We start from the raw sequence: 19,744 nt of genomic DNA, 5'->3' as shown, positions 1-19,744 counted from the left end.
CCAAGAGCAGAGATTCAAGGGGAAGCTCGATGATGGCAAGGGAAAAATGAGCAGAGGGTAGACATTACCTCTTAGCCAACATCAGAAGGACAGCTGAAACAGGATATTGTGCCAAACACTGGCATGAGGAAACTGGCTATACTACCCATAAGCCCACCCAACAATACACTGCCTCCAAGAGGCATTAATTCCTAAATCTCCATCAGCTGAGACCCTAGCATTCAGAACATGTAAGTTTATGGGGACACCTAAATCAAACTACTACATAGACCAATGGAACAGAATTGAAGAGCCAGACCTTAAGTCACATAACTACAGCTTACTTGATCTTCAACAAAGGTGCCAATAATGTATGGAGAAAAGACAGCCTCATCAACAAATGATGTTGGACAAATTGGATGACCTATGGAGAAAAATGAAAGCAGACCCACTCATTTATCCATACACAAAAATCAAGTCCAAATGGATTAAAAACCTCAAGACCTAAAACTCTTCAACTACTGGATCAAAAAATAATAAGCATGGTCCATGATACAGGTCTGGGAAAAGACGTCCTGAAAACAAACAAACGAACCCAGTAGCACCAGAAATTAAACAAGCACTCAAACAGTAGGATCTCATGAAGCTAAAAAGCCTTTGCACAGACAAACAAACAATAAGCAGAGCCAGTAGATTACCCACTGAATGGGAGAAAATCTTTGTCAGCTATACCACTAACAGAAACCTAATATCTAGAATATACAAAGAACTCAAAAAAATAAACAATAAAAAAAAAAACAACCCACTCCAAAAGTGGGACAAAGAACTAAATAGGGAGTTCTCAGAGGAAGAATTACAACTGGCTAACATACATTTAAGGAGATGTTCAGCATCCCTAACCAGTAGGGAAATGCAAATTAAAACAACTATGAGTTGTATCCCAGTAAGGATAGCAAACATTAAAACATCAAATAAAAACAAATGTTGCCAAGGATGTGGAGAACTAGGAACCCTCATTCTCTGTTGGTGGGAATGTAAGCTTGTAAAATTGCTATGGAAATCAATATGGAGACTCCTGAAAAGGATAAATACAGAGTTACCAACAAATGCTGTTATTCCCTTACTGGACATTTACCCTAAAAGCTCCACATGTCAGCTCAGTGAAAATTGCTCAACCATGTTTATAGGTGTTCAATTCATAATAGCTAAGAACTTGTATCAACCCAGGTGCATATCTTTGGACAAATGGATAACCAAGATGTGGTATATCTACACAATGGAATTCTACTCAGCAGTAAGAAAAAAATGACACAATTAAATTTTTAGAAAAATGGTCAAACTTGGAACAGATCATACTAAGCAAACTCACACAATCACAGCAAAACAATCATCACATAGTCTCACTCATCTGTGGTTCCTAACCTGGATCAGCCCATGTTGCTGACATACCTGAATGGCATCTTGAGATATGGACAATAGGAAAGGTAGGGTTTGCGGGAAGGAAAGGAGAGAGACACAAAACTGAACCCAAATTGAACTGGAACAATAGAGACATATATCCTGGAAGTTGGACTAGAAGGTTGAGCCCTCAACAGGACTTTAGGGGGAGCACCTGAATCAAAGGGCCCTGAAAAGGGTGAGATGAAGCCTAACCTTAAATTTCTCCCATTTCTCTTTTTGTTTCTGTCATTTTCTTTTTCTTCTCCTTTGGTGCTGGCCCGTAATTATCAGGATGTGGTTAACATCCACAATGAGCTGTTGATCAGAGACCTACAAGGTCCCCTAAAGCAAACAAGACAGACTTTTGTCAGAGCACTTATTACCCACCAGAGGTAATGGCAAATGCTATTGCTGAAGACACCATATGCTGTTGGCACAGACCATGGGGAGACCTGGTTGGAATCTGGGAGGGAGCCAGTCCCCAGACAGTTAGCCCATCTAGTGTTGGAAGGTGCTACATAATCAACCAGGGGAAAGTGGCCAACATCTGTCCAAGCAACTCATAGTCTAAGCTACTCAGAACCTGTCATTATGCTCACCCAAGTGCAATAGTGGCACACAGCTATGATGGATAACCAACTGCTCTTGGATTGGCTAACAAATTTATTCAGTGGAAAGGAAACCATATCTGGAACTGGGAAGCAAGTCCGAATCATATCCAGATAACAATTTTGCTTTCCAATGTCAAGCTCCCACTAATCTTGGGCTATAAGAGGATCTACACCCTTTAAATTCTCTCTAAATTAATAATGGTTATCTCATTTAACTGGTTCTGACTTCACTCTCTGTTGGAGAATCTGCTTCTCTTTTTCAGATGGAATCAGAACATGAGGAGATAAACAACCCAGCACACTTCACCCTAGCCCCAGGTAAACCACAGAGGCATGGGGAAATGAGCAAGAGTGTTGATTTCTCAGTGAACCTTCACTAGGGTGAAGGAGATAGACACTGAGAACACTCAACACCTACAAAAGCAGAGATAAAGAGGCTCCTATGAGTCCATTACTGAAGTAGGCTTAAAATGCACCCAACATAGCTCAGGGAATTTTGTGGAAGAGGGGGTAGAAAGATTGTTAGAGCCACAAGTTGGGACATTATGCACAAGACATTGCCTCTCCCCCATAGCTGACTGCTGCCCCCACAATGCATGACCCACAATCCTCATGAGGTTGACCTGCATCCTCAATGAGAAGGGTCTCATAGTTAAAGGGGCAGGGAGGAGAGAAAGGATGGTACCAACATGTATTGTTTACATATTAAGTATGTCCATATCTAATGAAAATAAAGAAAAACCTAGAATAGACAAACTAATAGAAACAGAAAGTACAGTGGTAGTTGCCAGTGTTTTATGAATAAATTGCAATTTTAAAAGATGAGAAGAGTTTAGAGGTGGATGATTAGCAGTCATTTAGAATATATACATATACACATATTCATACACACACACGTGTGTGTGTATGTGTAAAGAATTTGGGAGCTAGGGAGATGGCCCTAAAGGCTGTTGTAGAAACACACCTACCAGAGTTTGGATCTCAGCAGCTACATAAATCCAGACACAAAAAGTGACCCAATTGTCTGTGACTCCAATGATCCTACAGAAATGGAAAGTGGAATCCCTAAGCTTATGGTCCACCTAGTCTGGCCTTCTAGCATCAAAACAAAAAAGGTCCTGTCCCAAACCAAGTGGAAGGAGAGTACTAACATGTGGAAGTTGTCCTCTGACCTCCACATCATGGGTGGCCCCATGGGCAGGTATGTCCATACACACTTCATCATCATAAACATATGTGATGGTTAAGGAGTTGTCAACTTGATCTGTTTAGTAATCCACACAAATTCCTTTCTGGTGGGTCTCTGATGTTGCTTTCAGGGAGGGTTAACTGAAGGAGGAAGTCCTTCCCCCACTCAGCCACCAGAGCAGATGGCCCCTCTCAGATGGGAACTTTATGTAAGGAAGCTTTGGGTGAAAAGAGTCCCTTCCTTCCATTTGGCTTTCAGAGCTGCTTGCTGCCTTCCAGCGTGGACTGAAGACCAGTGTCAACTGAAGACTTGTGTAGCTTGAAAACCAGAGGCTCCTCAGGAAGCCTACAGGCCTTTGGTGCTAGATTGGGACTGCTGAGGCACCTGGCCACGTGGACTGAGCAGCTATGGGATTCCTTGATTCTGGGGCCTACAAACTGTTTTTGGACTACCATAAGCTAATTCAATAAATTCCCTTTTTAAAGCAGCACACAGTTTTTGTTCATTTTTTAAAAAATTTATTTATTTGAGAGCGACAGACACAGAAAGACAGATAGAGGGATAGAGAGAGAATGGGTGCACCAGGGCTTCCAGCCATTGCAAACAAACTCCAGAGGCCTGCGCCCCCTTGTGCATTTGGCTAACATGGAACCTGGGGAACCGAGCCTGGAACCAGGGTCCTTAGGCTTCACCGGCAAGCGCTTAACTGCTAAGCCATCTCTCCAGCCCTAAATTCCCTTTTTAATATAATTAATTCTAGCGGTTCTGTTCCTCTAGACAACCCTGACTAATACATCATACATCCACACAAATACGTACAGAAATTTAAAGAGAGAGAGAGAGATTTTGGTTTCAGTCCTAAATTGCCTACATTCTACAGCTTTCATGACAGGACAAATAGGAGGGCTGGGATAGCATTATGGGAATACATACAAAGGACAAGTTATTAATTTCATAATTCTCTCAGATGCTTAATACTCATTTATCAGAATCCTCCCATGTGGTTGAAAGAATGAAGGCTCCAGAGAAGCTAGCTGGCTGTCTCCTTGGCTTGGTCCACCTGTTTCTGGCAGGATTTGGACTTGAGAAGCCCTCGCTGGCAGAGCAGAGGGCGCCGGTTTCCGCAGTGCAGCTCCACAGCAGCAGGGGGCGCTTTGGTAAATCCTATCTTTCCCTGTCTTCTGCTTCTGCTTCCGCTTCCTCGCCCGCCTCTCCCCGCGCTAGTGCGCAGTGCGCATGCGGGAGTAGCTGAGCTGTGGGGCCATGGCGGCTCCTTCCAGTGGGGAGAAGGAGAAGGAGCGGCTGGGAGGCGGCACTGCTGTGGCTGGAGGAAACAGCACGCGAGAGCGGCTGTTGTCTGCGCTGGAAGACCTGGAGGTCTTGTCCAGGTAATGCCAGCCGGGAGCCTGGCACGGGCGGTTCGGACTGGCGGGTAGGCTGGCTTTGCCTTGGCCGGCCTGGGGCTCAGCGGGGAGGGCCGAGGTTGAGTCTCTGGGCACCAATGTGGTGGGTTTCGGGTCGGCTGCCTTCCCGAGGTAGAGCGGCATCCTTCCCGGGTAGAGAACGTCTCTGTAATGACAGTGACCCTAGAGCCCCAAGCAAAATTGCAGCAGCCCCTGAGAAGCCGGAACTTCCCTTAGTGGAAGTCTCGGGAACTGCAGTGAAGCCAGGCTAGATGGAAGTGGACAGGAAGACGCCCGGTCCGGAGACGCGTGTGAACAGTGCCTGCGCTGCAGGACAGAATCCTGTGCCGGAGAAAGTTCTGTCAGGCTACTAGATGGCACAGCATGTGCCATGATCGTGCCCAAGTGGGAATTGCAAAAATCTTTGCATAGGTGGAGTGCAGTGTGTGTGGTCAGAGATAAGGAGTGAAATTAGGTGTTATTCTTCATAGAGTCACCTTTCATGAAGACGTCATGAAGTTAATCTGGAGCATTCCTTAAAGCCTTCGTATTAATCCAAATATCAATATAATTCGATTTGGTTCCTTGAGATCAGAGTTATTGTTTAAAAAGACATCTCATGTCACTTTTCTGCCAGAAAGTTTGTACATTCTTAAATGAGGTAAAGTTCACATTCCTCAGCTTGGTGTGCAGCAAGTCTCTAACCCCCTCACAAACAGTAATGTTACACTTTTTGCTGCCACCCCTCTGCCTTTCCTGACCCTCCAGCTACTACCAAGTACAGTCATGCAGATGGACCTAATATGGGTATATGCAATGAGGGTCCCTTAGGATTATAATGGAGCTGAGAAATTTGTGTGACTTAGTGACTTCTTAGCCGTGATAATATTACAGTGCAATGCACTACTTTTGTGTTTGTGGTAATGCTGTGTAAATACACCTACTGTCCTGTTGTAGAAAAGTATGGTCTATACAGTGATGTACATAATTGTAGTACTGGGCTGGAGAGATGGCTCAGCGGTTAAGGTGCTTGCCTGCAAAACCAGAGGACCTGGGATTGATTTCCCAGTACGCGGGTAAAGCCAGATGCACAAAGTGGAGCATGTGTCTGGAGTTACGTTGTAGCAGCTAGAGGCCTTGGCATGTCCATTCTCTTTCTTTGCCTATTTCTTTCTCTCTCTCTTTCTCTCTGTCAAATAAATATCATAAATCTTTAATATATATACAAGTATTCTTACCCACTGAGCCATCTCCCCAGCTCTGACACTAATTTTCCTATAAGAAAATTGGCATGTCTTATGAGCATTCTAGAAGGGTTGGGTCTTTTTCTGTTTTCCAAGGGTGAAAGCCTCTAGCCAGTGCAAACGAATTCTAGATGCATGTGCCACCTTCTGCATCTGGCTTACATGGGTACTGGGGAATCGAATCTGGGTCCTTAGGCTTCACAGGCAAGTGCCTTAACCATTAAGCCATCTCCTCAGCCCCAAAGTGTTGGAGCTTTACCTGTAATAATCTGTAAGTAGACAAATGTGTGGATAATAAATCCAATTAGAAAATCATTAAAATAATTCATACATTCCGTTATTGTTTTGATTTACCTCAATGCAAGCTGGGCATGGTGCTGGACACGTTAAATCCCAGCAGTCAGGAGGTAGAGGTAAGAAGATCACCATGAGTTCAAGGCCAGCCTAAGACTACATAGTGAATTCTAGGTCAGCCTGGGCTAGAGTGAAAGCCTACTTAGGAAAAAAAAAAAAAAAAAAAAAAAGCAAACATAAACTGAGCCTGGGTGTGGTGGCACATGCCTGTAATCTCAGCACTTGGGAGGCAGAGGTAGGAGGATCACTATGAGTTTGAGACCACCCTGAGACTATATAGTTCATTCCAGGTCAGCCTAGACCAGAGTGAGACCCTACCTCGAATCCCCCCCCCCAAAAAGAAACCCCATAAACTGTTGTTCATTCACTCAGCTTTTCATATATAGGTTGAATCAGTGGGCTTTTCTTTAAAGGTTTAGTGAAGATATCTGCTGTTTTGGGTTATATGGTGTCCATAGCAACTTCCAAACTGTTCTTATAAAGAGAAAGCAGCAGTGGACAAATCCAAGTCCCTGGGTATGACTGTCACAATTTAGAGGTTGCAGTTGTGCTGGAGTTGGCCTGCAGGCCCCTTATGTAGGAGATTTCTTGCATAAATCATCTACAGTGCCTCCTCTTCATTTTCAAGTTGGATTTCCTTGAAGTGAAATGAGAACTTGGGCTTTCCTCCAACAGTCTTAGGGTGTGCTTCCTTCTTGAGTTGTGTTCTGACTTTTCCTTGGTTCTTTGCAGTTAGTTATTGTCTGCCAGCAAATCTCTATAATCTTTCCAAGCATTCAGGTTTGTTTTGGTTAGTTTTGTTGTTGACATTTTGAGACAGGGTCTCACTAGACTGGCTTCAACCTCATGACCTTCCTGCCTTTGACCTCTCAAGTCTGAGATCACATGGGCATGACTGCTCCTGACTCAACTTAGGTGTTTATGGGAAGAAGTCTTTCTATTATTTTACTTTAAAAAAAATTTTTTTTTTTTTTGGTTTTTCGAGGTAGGGTCTCACTCTTGTCCAGGCTGACCTGGAATTCACTATGGAGTCTCAGGGTGGCCTTGAACTCACGGCAATCCTCCTACCTCTGCCTCCCGAGTGCTGGGATTAAAGGCGTGTGCCACCACGCCGGGCTACTTTTTAAATTTTTTAAAATTAATTTAGGATTCCAATTAATTTATGATTCAAGGTGTCTTTTTAAATAATAACTCCGATCTCAAGGAACCAAATCGAATTATATTGATATTTGGATTAATACGAAGGCTTTAAGGAATGCTCCAGCTTGACTTCATGACGACTTCATGAAAGGTGACTCTATGAAGAATAACACCTAATTTCACTCCCTATCTCTGGCCACACTCACTGCACTCCACCTATGCATCTGGCTTAACAGCTAAGACATCTCTGCAGCCCCCTCCCTTCTTTCAAATAAATAAAGATACTAAAACAAATAAGAGGCTGGAGAGATGGCTGAGCAGTTGGAGTGCTTACTTGCAAAGCCTGATGGCCTGAGTTTGATACCCCAGTGCCTATGTAAAGCCAAATGCAAAAAGTGACAGATGCATCTGGAGTTAGTGTTCAGTGGTAGGAAGCCCTGTTGTGCCCAAATTTATTCATATCCCCCATCTCTCCTTGCAAATAAATGAATAAAAATGTTTTATGTTCACTTTTTATGAATTTTTGGATTGTTTTGTCTATTTCCGTGAAGAATGCCTTTGGAATTTTGATGGGGATTTCATTGAATATGTAGATTGCTTTTGGTAAGATTGCCATTTTCACAATATTGATTCATCCAATCTAGGAACATGGGATGTTTTTCCACTTCCTAGTGTCTTCTGCAATTTCTCACTTGAGTGTTTTATAGGTTAAGATTTCTGATCTGTTGAGGGTTCCAAGTCAGCTTGTGACCAGGGGAGACCCTTCCCTGGTGTAATCCCAGTAACCGCTGCTCCTGCTTGGGTCCCGCTGTCGGTTCAAGTTGGCGTGGCCAGGTCCCTGGACCGCTGTTCTGTTTACTGGAGCTGGGCACTGGTGGTGGGGGAGCTTAAATTAATTTAATTTTGAGAGAGAGAATGGAAGCGCCAGGGCCTCTAGCCACTACAAACTCCAGATGCATGCACCACCTTGTGCATCTGGCGTACATGGGACCAGGAGAATTGAACATGGATCCTTAGGCTTCCCAGGCAAGCACCTTAACCTCTGAACCACTTCTCCAGCCCAAGAAAGAAGTCTTTCTATTCACAGTCATATTTCATTGGCATTTATATAATTGATAATAAATAAAACTTGTAGGGCTGGGGAGATGGCTCATTGGTTAAAGGCATGCTTGCAAAGCTTGTTGGCCTGGGTTCAGTTCCTCAGTGCCTATGTGTGGTAGTTTGAATAGATATCCCCCATTAAATACAGGAGTTTTATTCAAGCTTATAACTTAGATCTCCAGTCACATGGCTAGAGGAGATGTCACTGTGGGTGGATCCTAGGGTCCAGCTCCGAGGTTTGGTAAGCTTGCTGATAATCGTGTTTTTTTGTTGTTGTTTTGTTTTGTTTTGTTTTTTTTTCGAGGTAGGGTCTCACTCTGGTCCAGGCTGACCTGGAATTAACTCTGTCATCTCAGGGTGACCTTGAACTCATGGCAATCCTCCTACCTCTGCCTCCCGAGTGCTGGGATTAAAGGCGTGTGCCACCACGCCCGGCAATCGTGGTTTTTCTATGTTTGGACCTGTGAATGTGGGCCAGCTTCTTCTGCCATTATGGAGCTTCCCCTGGATCTGTGAGTTTCAATAAATCCCTTCCTCCCATAAACTATGTCTGGTCTGGAGGTTCATCCCAGCAACATGAGGCTGACTGACACTATGTAAAGCCAAATATACAAGTGGCACTTGTGTCTGGAGTTCATTTGAGGTAGCAAGAGAACCCATTCCCATTGTCTCTTTCTTTAAAAAAAAATATATATATATATTTATTTCATATAGAGAGATGGGAGGGATGGGTGATTCAGGGCCTTCAGCCACTACAAATGAACCCCAGACACATGTATCATCTTGTGCATGTGGCTTACATGGGCCCTGGGGAATTGAACCCGGTCCTTGGCTTTGCCAGCAAGTGCCTTAACCACTAAGCCATCTCTTTAGCCTTTAATTTTTTTTTCTTTGAATTTATTTGAGAAAGGGAAGGAGAGAGAGAGAGAAAGAGGCAGATATATAGAGAGAATGGGTATGCCAGGGCCTCCACTCACTGCAAACAAATGGACACATGTGCCACTTTGTACATCTGGCTTACGTGGGCCCTGAGGAATTGAACCTGGGTCCTTAGACTTCACAGGCAAGTGGCTTAACCACTAAGACATCTCTGCAGCCCCCTCCCCTCTTTCAAATAAATAAAGATACTAAAACAAATAAGAGGCTGGAGAGATGGCTGAGCAGTTGGAGTGCTTACTTGCAAAGCCTGATGGCCTGAGTTTGATACCCCAGTGCCTATGTAAAGCCAGATGCAAAAAGTGACAGATGCATCTGGAGTTAGTGTTCAGTGGTAGGAAGCCCTGGTGTGCCCAAATTTATTCATACCCCCCATCTCTCCTTGCAAATAAATGAATAAAAATGTTTTATGTTCACTTTTTTTTTATTTGAGAGCGACAGACACAGAGAGAAAGAGAGAGAGAGAGAGAGAGAGAGAGAGAGAGAGAGAATGGGTGTGCCAGGGCCTCCAGCCACTGCAAACGAACTCCAGATGTGTGCGCCCTGTGGGCATCTGGCTAACGTGGGTCCTGGGGAATAGAGCCTCGAACCGGGGTCCTTAGGCTTCACAGGCAAGTGCTTAACCACTAAGCCATTTCTCCAGCCCCTAAAAATACTTAAAAAATATAAAATAAATAAAACTTGTATACATAAGTTTGGTAACAAAAACAAATAAGTCTTTGGTGAGCATGTGGCTGGGAGAGCTGCACTGTACAGTAATAGTGGACTTCAGGGCAAATACATGTCTAGTGTGCGAGAGCACCATGAAGCTGACAGTCAGTTCTAGCCTTTTACGTATTTTTATTTATTTAGTAGAGAGACATAGAGGCACAAAAAGAGAGAATGGGTGCACCAGGGCCTTCAGCTGCTGCAAACAAATTCCAGATGGGTGCACTCCCTTGTGTACATGTGCCACATTGCGTGCTTGTGTCACTGTGTATCTGGCTTATGCGGGACCTGGAGACTCAAACGTGTCTTTAGGCTTCACAGGTAAGCGCCTTAACCACTTCCAGCCCAGGAAGTTCTATTGTATTTACCTTCAAAGATTTTTTTCTTTTTTGGCTTGTGTATGCTGCATATGTATGTTCCTTTGTGTGGGTGTAAGTGTATATGTATGTACTGGGATTCTGAACTCAGGTCCTTAGGCCTGCGTGGCAAGTGCTTTACCAACTGAGCTAGCTCTTCAACCCTCTCTTTTCCTGCTCATTTGTTTATTTATGAGAGAAAGAGGCAGACAGAGAGAGACACAATATGGGTGTGCTGGGGGTGGGGGTCAGCCGGTAGCCACTGCAAACAAACTAGACACATGTGCCACCTTATGCATTTGGCTTACATGGGTACTGGGGAATTGAACCTGGGTCCTTAGGCTTTGCAGGCAAATGCCTTAACTGCTAAGCCATTTCTCCAACCCCTACTTTCTTCTTTTTTTTCTTTTTTGTATGCAAGTCCTCAAAATATAACTAAGGTTGTCCTTGAACTCACTAAGCTCCTTCTGCCTCACCTTTCTGTGTGCTAGGATTTTAGGTGTGCTCCATCACATTCTGCTGGTGTTTTTCTTTTAGGGAACTTATTGAAATGTTGGCGATTTCAAGAAACCAAAAGTTGTTACAGCCTGAAGAAGAAAACCAAGTAAGTGGTTTCTTTTTTAATTTAAAAATCAAAATAAATGATTTATTTTTTACATTTTCTATTTACATTTACTTCATGTGAGAACAGAAAGGTATTCGAGATCTTTATTTATTTAAAAATTTATTTTGTGTGTGTGTGGGTGTGGGTGTGTGTGTGTCTGTGTGTCGGTAGGCATGCCAGGGTCTCTTGCTGCTAGCCAGCTACATTGCCACCTTTTATTTTTTGAAAGCAAGTGAGAAAGAGGCAGAGAGAGAGAATGGGTATGCCAGGACATCCAGCGACTGCAAACGAACTCCAACTCCAAGTGCATGTGCATTGCCATATGCATCTGGGTTATGTGGGTCTTGGGGAATAGAACCAAGGTCCTTTGGCTTTGCAAGTAAACACCTCAACTGCTAAGTCATTTCTCTAGCCCCACATTGCCACTTTTTGTGTCCTGCTTTAAGTGCATACTGGAGAATTCAACCTAGACTGACAAGCTTTACAAGTACCTTAAACCTGTGAGCCATCTCCTTAGCCCTAAAATCATTAAGTTGATACTTTGTGTATGTGTTTAAAAGACAGGGTCATGTGTAGCCCATGCTGGTCTGGAACTTGCTGTGTGGCCAAGAATGACCTTGGACTCCTGATCCTTCTACCTACACCTCCTGTGCTGAAGTTATACTTATGCACCACCACACCTGGCTAAAATTGCTTTTTTTTTTTGTAAACATCATTGATAAAAATGTACTTGAGGAGAAAATAGTTGCCCAGGGGTTTAGTTATAGTTACACATTTATTCATTTTGTCTTATGAATTAATGAGTTATAAAAACCTTGTTAAGGGCTGGAGAGATGGCTTAGCGGTTAAGCACTTGCCTGTGAAGCCTAAGGACCCCGGTTCGAGGCTCGGTTCCCCAGGTCCCACGTTAGCCAGATGCACAAGGGGGCGCACGCGTCTGGAGTTCGTTTGCAGAGGCTGGAAGCCCTGGCGCGCCCATTCTCTCTCTCTCTCCCTCTATCTGTCTTTCTCTCTGTGTCTGTCGCTCTAAAATAAATAAATTTAAAAAAAAAAAAAAAAAAAAAAACCTTGTTAAATGTTGAAATAAAAGTCGCTGTTCTTATAAACAGCACTGTGTTTCTGGCTTGTTATCCCAATGCAACTTGAAAATAAATGGAAATAATGACCACATCATTATTAATGGAAATTAGCTTATGGGTGCTGAATGTATAAATAGTTTTTAATTTCTCATATTTCATAATTTCCTACAGTGGGAAGAATTTTTTTTCTGATTTCTTTTTTTAATTTATTTTTGTTTATTTTTATTTATTTGAGAGTGACAGAGAGAAGAGACAGTTGGGGGGGAGGGGAGAAAGCACGCACCAGGGCATCCAGCCACTGCAAATGAACTCCAGATGCATGTGCCCCCTTTGCATCTGCCTAATGTGGGTTCTGGGGCATCGAACCTTGAACTGGGGTCCTTAGGCTTCACAGGCAAGCGCTTAACTGGTAAGCCCCCACCCCAATTTTAATTTCTATATTTATTTGAGAGAGAGAATAGGCATGCCAGGGCCTCCAGCTATTGCAAACAAACTCCAGACAGATGTGCCATCTTGTGCATCTGGCTTACATGGGTCTGTGGGAATCAAACCTGGGTCCTTTGGCTTTGCAATAGTCAAGAGACTTTTCTGTCATCTGCCCCCATTCTAGTTTCATCTCATGGTGTGATTTTATTTTATTTTATTAGCATGTTTAATTTAGGTTTGTTTTATTTAAGTTTAATGTTAATTCCATGCTGTGTTTCAGTAAGAACACTACAGATTCTGTATCTGTGGCTCCAGTCATATATCCAGTAGTACAAATTAGCTTCACATTACACATACTGAACAAAAGAGGTTGAGCGAGCAAAGGATGGGGTGGGAAGGGGAGAGGGTAGGAGAAGAAACAGAGTTGAGTGTGCATGTAGACTTTTCCACACCACCCTCAATGCTAACCTGCTTCTGAGGGAGAGTGAAGTAGGCAAGAATGAGCCGCCACAGATTGTTGACTGTTACCAGCACCATGCTTTTCAGCAGCACTTCAGCAGAGTTCCAACACTTTTTACAGCAAAACCATTACAAGAAACTCCCCCCAAACTACTTTTAACCACCCAAGCTAACACCCAATTAAGTTTAAACATTGGTATAAATTTGATCTATACAATTAAAAAAGAAAAATGATAGCACATTATAGTTTGATTAATCTCTTTTATGCATCACCTAGAAGTCTAGTGGCTTGCAAATGTAATTTCCAATTCTAGTAATGATCTTGGTGTGATTTTAGAGCAGCGAATTCTGATGGACTCTAGGGAGAAGTGTTTGGAAGCTGTTTGCTTCAAGGATTAATCCCTCAAGAGGGGAGTGAGAACTCAGATAAGGCCACAAGTTGGGAAAAGTTGCTCATTTTAGAACACTGTAGTACTAGGGGTTTTATGTATTGTGTTGTTAGGAGAACAGTCAGTCAAGATCACTATGTTAATAAGTGATACCTAGGCTCAGATCCTGTTATTAATAAGTGCCTGTGGGATTATGTGAGATTTTATCCTGTCATGTGAGAAGTCAAATACAAGGCCTGACTTTCATAGTAGGCACTTACTAAATGCTTGCTATGAGACAGTCACCTGAAGAGAAGGCAGTTAAAATAATGAAGAAGGGCTGGAGAGATGGCTTAGTGGTTAAGCGCTTGCCTGTGAAGCCTAAGGACCCTGGTTTGAGGCTCGGTTCCCCAGGTCCCACGTTAGCCAGATGCACAAGGGGGCACATGCGTCTGGAGTTCGTTTGCAGTGGCTGGAAGCCCTGGCATGCCCATTTTCTCTCTCTCCCTCTATCTGTCTTTCTCCCTGTGTCTGTTGCTCTCAAATAAAGAAATAAAAAATGAACAAAAAATATAAAAAAAAAAATAATTTTTAAAAAAATGAAGACTTACATAATCAGCACCGACCATTCTTGTACTCCTGAAGTGGTACCTTTCTGTGAATGCTGTCTTATATTAGTTCTATGGGTCCATGTGTTATTTTCATTGAAATGATTAAATATTAAAGAGGAATGTGCCAGTTTAAAAATTTTCTAGCCACTGTTTATTTAGAAAGGGTCATAGTGGCTTTCAGTTTTAACCTTAACCTTTGTAAGATTTATCTTGCAGGTGAACCATTGAGGTTAATGGATAAGCACACTTAGAACTTTCTGCCTTTAATTGAACATTTTTCTTACTGTTAAGCAATAAAGAGAATGTTAATTTCTGGTAGTATGTAAATGAGGTTAAGATGTAAACTTTCTGGACTGTTGTTATGGAATTAAAGTGTATCAGTTACCTTGATAAATAAGTTTAAAATGTAACTTTTATAGAAATGAAAACCGATTTCTCTAATATTTTAGAAAAATAGGAATTATAAATCTATTAAATACTTCAGCTGTTTTTCCCTCCAGAAAAACACTTTTGTGTTATTTAAATTACTCTATACATAGACTGAGGTTGCAGCTCAGCCTCTGTCTGTTGTATTAGTAGTCATAAAAGCAAGAACATGTCAGAAGGAACTTGAATGAGGAATACATATAGACCTTTGACAGCTTTTAGAACAATAATCTTTAAATTGATTTTGAGTTTTTAGGCTTTTATTTTTTGAAGTATTTTTCCCTACTTAGCATAGTAAAGTGAGAGTGTGTAAGATTGTCTTGCACCCTTTCAGTCAGGGGCAGTGATGGTAAATTGTCTTTGCTGAGCTCTTGTGTGCTTTACCATGAATTACATTCGGAGTCCTCACAACAACTCAACGTAGTAGGTACCATCATTGTGTCTCTTGTTTCCTAAGGAGAAAGTAGGCTCATAGCCTAGCAAATGAAGAACTAGAGGTTGAACTCGAGCCTTTCTATTTTGCACGTTAACCTTCATGGCATACCATATATCTGTTTGCTTATTTTTGTTTTGTAATCACTCCATTTTCTAGATCATTTTTATTCTAAGCAATATTGTCTATGAAATCATAAATTTAAATTATCCTGATTATAATTTTTCTAATATATTAGTACACATTTGTACCTTGAGGGTTTTTTTTGTGATATCACCTAAAGTCATTGCAACCACCAGATTGAGGGAGATCTATCACATTGTATGTAAAGGATATGTATTTAATTTTCAACTTCTGGCAAATAGTTAACCTGGATTTTGGAATATTGCTAATTCTGAAAGATTTCATTTGTATAAGAGAAGAACAAAAAAGAAAATCTTGCCTCTATCCCAAAATAATTATAAGTGGGCTATTTATAGTCTTCACAAGAATTCAGATTAATATTTTGGAAGTGTTAAAATTTTATTCCTTAGTCAATTCATGTGTGGATTCTATTTCTCTTTGGAATGTAACATTTCAATATTCTGTTCTCTAATTTATCAACTATTATCTGACAGGTCCTAGAATTGTTAATTCATAGAGATGGAGAATTTCAAGAACTAATGAAATTGGCACTTAATCAGGGAAAAGTCCATCATGAGATGCAAGTTTTAGAAAAAGAAGTAGAGAAAAGAGACAGTGATATCCAGCAACTGCAAAAACAGCTGAAAGAAGCAGAACAAATACTGGTAAGGTGATGCCTGGTTCTGAAGACAGAAAGGGATATCTCTTCCCTGGCACATCCATACTCCTCTCTCTCTCTCTCTCTCTCTCTCTCTCTCTCTCTCCCCCCCCCCCCCTCTTCTATCTCCCTCCCTCCCTCTTCCTCATAAATAAATAAGATGTTAAATTGTAGAAATGGGAAATGTACTTTTTACCCTGGCCTAATATAAGCTTTGATTATTAACTGTCTAAATCTTGGGCTGAAGAGATGGCTCAGCAGTTAAAGGAACTGACTTGCAAAACCTTGAATCCCCAGTACCCACATAAAGCCAGATGCACAAAATGGCACATGCATCTGGAGTTCATTTGCAGTGGTAGGGGCCCCTGGTGTACCCATTCCATCTCCATTCTCTATTTCTCTTTCTCCTTGCAAATAAGTTAATAAACAAATCTTTAAAAATAGTCTAAGGGCTATTAGAGATTAGAGAGGTAGCTCTCCAGTTGTCACTTGCCTACAAAGCCTAAGGATCCGGGTTTAATTCTCCAATAGTCTCATGTAAAGCCAGATGCACAAAAGTGGTACATGCATCTGGAGTTTTACTTGCAGTGGATAGAGGCCCTGCACACCCATTCCTTCTCCCTACATCCCTCCCTCCCTTTTTTTCTTTCTCTCAAATAAATAAATAAGTTCCCCCCCCCCCCAAGGTAAGGTCTCAATCTAGCTCAGGCTGACCTGGAATTCACTAAGTAGTCTCAGGGTGGCCTCAAACTCGGTGATCCTCCTACCTCTGCCTCCTGAGTGCTGGGATTAAAGGCATTCACCACTACTCCTGGCTAATACATTTTTAAAATAATCTTAATCTTCAGGTTGTAAAATATGGATCAGTAAAAATACATACTCATTTTATAAATTGGTTTAAGATTTGCATTCATTTATTGTGTCCTTTGTCTTAGGTAGGATGCAGTTTATGTATCAAGGATTAACCTTAGACTTTCTTGTTTTTGGCTACTATTTTAAGAGGCAGTTTATTTGCTCTTACCCCAGTTAGCTATTTCACTGAATACTAACATAACTATAATATGAGTTTAGTGTTCATACAGACCAGGCATTGCTGGCATCTTTATCCTGATAATACACTCAAAAAATATAATAAAAAGGGCGCCACTAAGTAGGAATGCCATTGGTTTAAGGTAACTTAATAACCATCTCTACTGAATAAACAGCCCTAAATAAATATTTCTTAAAAATATGTTCAAGAACTGGGCATGGTGGTGCACGCCTTTAATCCCAGCTGAGGAGGCAGAGATAGGAGGATCACCATGAGTTCAGGGTCTCCCTGAGACTACACAGTAAATTCCAGGTCAGCCTGGGCAAGAGCAAAACCCTACCTTGAAAAACCAAAATAAAAGTTGTGTGTGTGTGTGTGTGTACTAGAGAGATGGTTGGTTTAGCGGTTAAGGTGCTTGCCCACAAAGCCTAATGACCAGAGATCAATTTCCCAATGCCCACATAAAGCCAGATGCACAAGGTGCATCTGGAGTTTGTTTACAATGGTTGGAATCCCTGGGGTGCCCATTCAGTCTGCCTGTCTGTCTTCTATTTCTCTTTGCTTGCAAATAAATAAAATGTATATGCACACATATTTTTTGGCTGGAGATACGGCTTAGTAGTTAAGGTGCTTACCTGTGAAGCCTGAGGACCCAGGTTTGCTTCCTCAGTACCCACATAAGCCAAATACACAAGTTGGTGCATGCATCTGGTGTTTGTTTGCAGTGGCTGGAGGCCCTGGAGTACCCATTTTCTATGCCCCCTAATAAGTAAATAATTAAATATTTAAAAATATGTATTTATATTAGAATCTTTCTCAAAAAGTAACATTTACTTATGAAAAGAAATTAAGAAAAATAAAAGTTAAAATTATTTTTGCTTATTTATTTGAGAGCGACAGACAGATAGAAAAAGAAGCAGATAAATAGAGAGGGCCTCCAGCCACTGCAAACGAACTCCAGATGCATATGTCCCCTTGTGCATCTGGCTTACGTGGGTCCTGGGGAATCTAGCCTCGCACCGGGTTCCTTAGGCTTCACAGGCAAGCACTTAATCACTAAGCCATCTCTCCAGCCCCAAGAAAGTAAAAGTTAAAAAGAAAACTTACCATTAGTGTTAAAGCTTAACCAGTGCTACTATTTATATTTTTACTCTATTTCCTTTGCATTTCAAAGTTCTTTTCAGCCTCATTGTAGTTAGCAGGATGTGAACAGATATTCAATTACTATTTATTCAAGCTTAAATGTTTTCCATATAATTGTATTGCCTTTGTTTAGTTTTGCAATTTATATATATATATATATATTATATAATAATATCTATATATATTATGTGCTTAATATTTATATAATTTTGGGGGGGTTATTTGAGGTGGGCTCTCACTGTATTGCAGGCTGGCCTTGAACTCACAGCAGTCCTCCAACCTTTGCTGGAATTAAAGGCATGTACCACCATGCCTGGCTGTAAAACAATGTTTGGATGAATGTCTTGTAGTTAATTTATTTCCTTCTGTATTTTAGATTATCTTCATTTTAAAAATAGCTTTGAAAACATTTTACTATTTATTTATTTATGAGAGAGATAAAGAGGCAGATAGAGACACTTATTGAGCATGCCAGGGCCTCTAGTCACTGGAAATGAATTCCAGATGCACGAGCTACCTTGTGTATCTGGCTTCACATGGGTACTGGAGAATCCAACCTGTGTCCTTTGGCTTTGCCAGTAGCACCTTAACTGCTCTCTCTTCAGCCATCTTTCCAGCCCTGGATTATATTCTCTAGATTCGATTTTTTTCCCAAAAGCTGGGCATGGTGGTACATGCTTGTCAACCCAGTACTGATGACTCAGGAAGGAGACAGTGATGACTGGATCATGAATTTTGTGGGGGTTTTTGTTTGTTTGGTTTGGATTTTTTGGGGTATGTTCTCACTCTAGCTCAGGCTGACTGGAATTAATGACTGGATCATAAGGTTTATGATTAGATAGTAGCAATTATACTTAGACACCTGGCTGTGTACTTTGTATTTTATATTCTTCACAGTGTATGTAACCTCATTGCCATTATTCATATGAAGTAACCAATACTTTAAATGAAGAAATAATTTGACAAGTGAAGCTTTGAATTCATACTTCCAACCATTGTGTTAATCAATATGTATATGTACACCTTTAGTATAGCTTGGGAAGAGAGGGTGCAAAACAGGATATTTTGGAATGGTACATAATCCAGATATCTGTAAATTACCTAAATTTAAAAGTAGTAAGCCCTTGCATTTCTACTTTGTTTCTAACAACTGTTATTGAGAGACTGGTTTATGAATATATTTCTTTCATTAAATATAACTTGATGTAAATGATATCACATGGTATTTCAGAACTGCATAAGTAAATTTCAGGGATTTCCAAGTTTTACAAATTATCATTCCAGATAAGTGATCTTGTGAATTAAGCTAAAAACTATACTTAGAATAGTTAAGAATGTTACATTTTTAATGTTTTTTATATTAGGCAACAGCTGTTTACCAAGCAAAGGAGAAACTCAAGTCAATAGAGAAAGCAAGAAAAGGTTAGTACCATGAGAAGACTGGATGATACTCAAAAAAACACAAGTCCTGGGCTGGAAAGATGGCTTAGCAGTTACAGCGCTTGCCTGTGAAGCCTAAGGATCCATGTTTGATCTCTCTCCAGATCCCCCATAAGCCAGATTCACAAAGGTGAGGCACGTGCAAGGTCACACATGCCCACTAGGTGGCACAAGTGTCGAGTTCTATTGCTGTGCCTGAAGCCCTAGCATGCTAATTTTCTCTCAAAAAAAAAAATAAAATAAAATAAAATAAAAACCACAAGTCCTGAGCTCGGCATAGTGGTGCACATCTTTACTCCAGCACTCAGGAGGTAGAGGTTGGAGGATTTTTGAATTCAGCGTGGGCCAAAGTGAGACCCTACCTCAAGAACAAAACAAGACCAAAAAAAAAATACCCTAAGCCCTTGAAAAATTGGAAATGCCTGCTGTTGAAAAGATGGCCAGTAATTTTCATTGTAAAGTTTGTTCTTTTTCTAAGCATCC

General features: G+C 41.3%; 1 protein-coding gene across 1 annotated transcript in view; it reads left to right on the top strand.

Moving 5' to 3' along the window:
• Window positions 1-4,452: 4,452 nt before the first annotated feature.
• The window catches only part of Med4 (mediator complex subunit 4), a 31,492-nt gene continuing 16,200 nt past the window's right edge, over window positions 4,453-19,744 (top strand). The window contains exons 1-4 of the mRNA XM_004665879.2: window positions 4,453-4,607; window positions 10,999-11,065; window positions 15,485-15,655; window positions 19,186-19,243. Coding sequence (XP_004665936.1) covers window positions 4,483-4,607; window positions 10,999-11,065; window positions 15,485-15,655; window positions 19,186-19,243 — 421 coding nt within the window. The 5' untranslated portion in view covers window positions 4,453-4,482. The remainder of the gene's footprint in view (window positions 4,608-10,998; window positions 11,066-15,484; window positions 15,656-19,185; window positions 19,244-19,744) is intronic.

This window comes from Jaculus jaculus, chromosome 3 (assembly GCF_020740685.1).
Source record: "Jaculus jaculus isolate mJacJac1 chromosome 3, mJacJac1.mat.Y.cur, whole genome shotgun sequence".
NCBI lineage: Eukaryota > Metazoa > Chordata > Mammalia > Rodentia > Dipodidae > Jaculus > Jaculus jaculus.
Note: the sequence above shows the minus strand (reverse complement) of the source record. Positions and strands in the feature narration are given on the sequence as shown.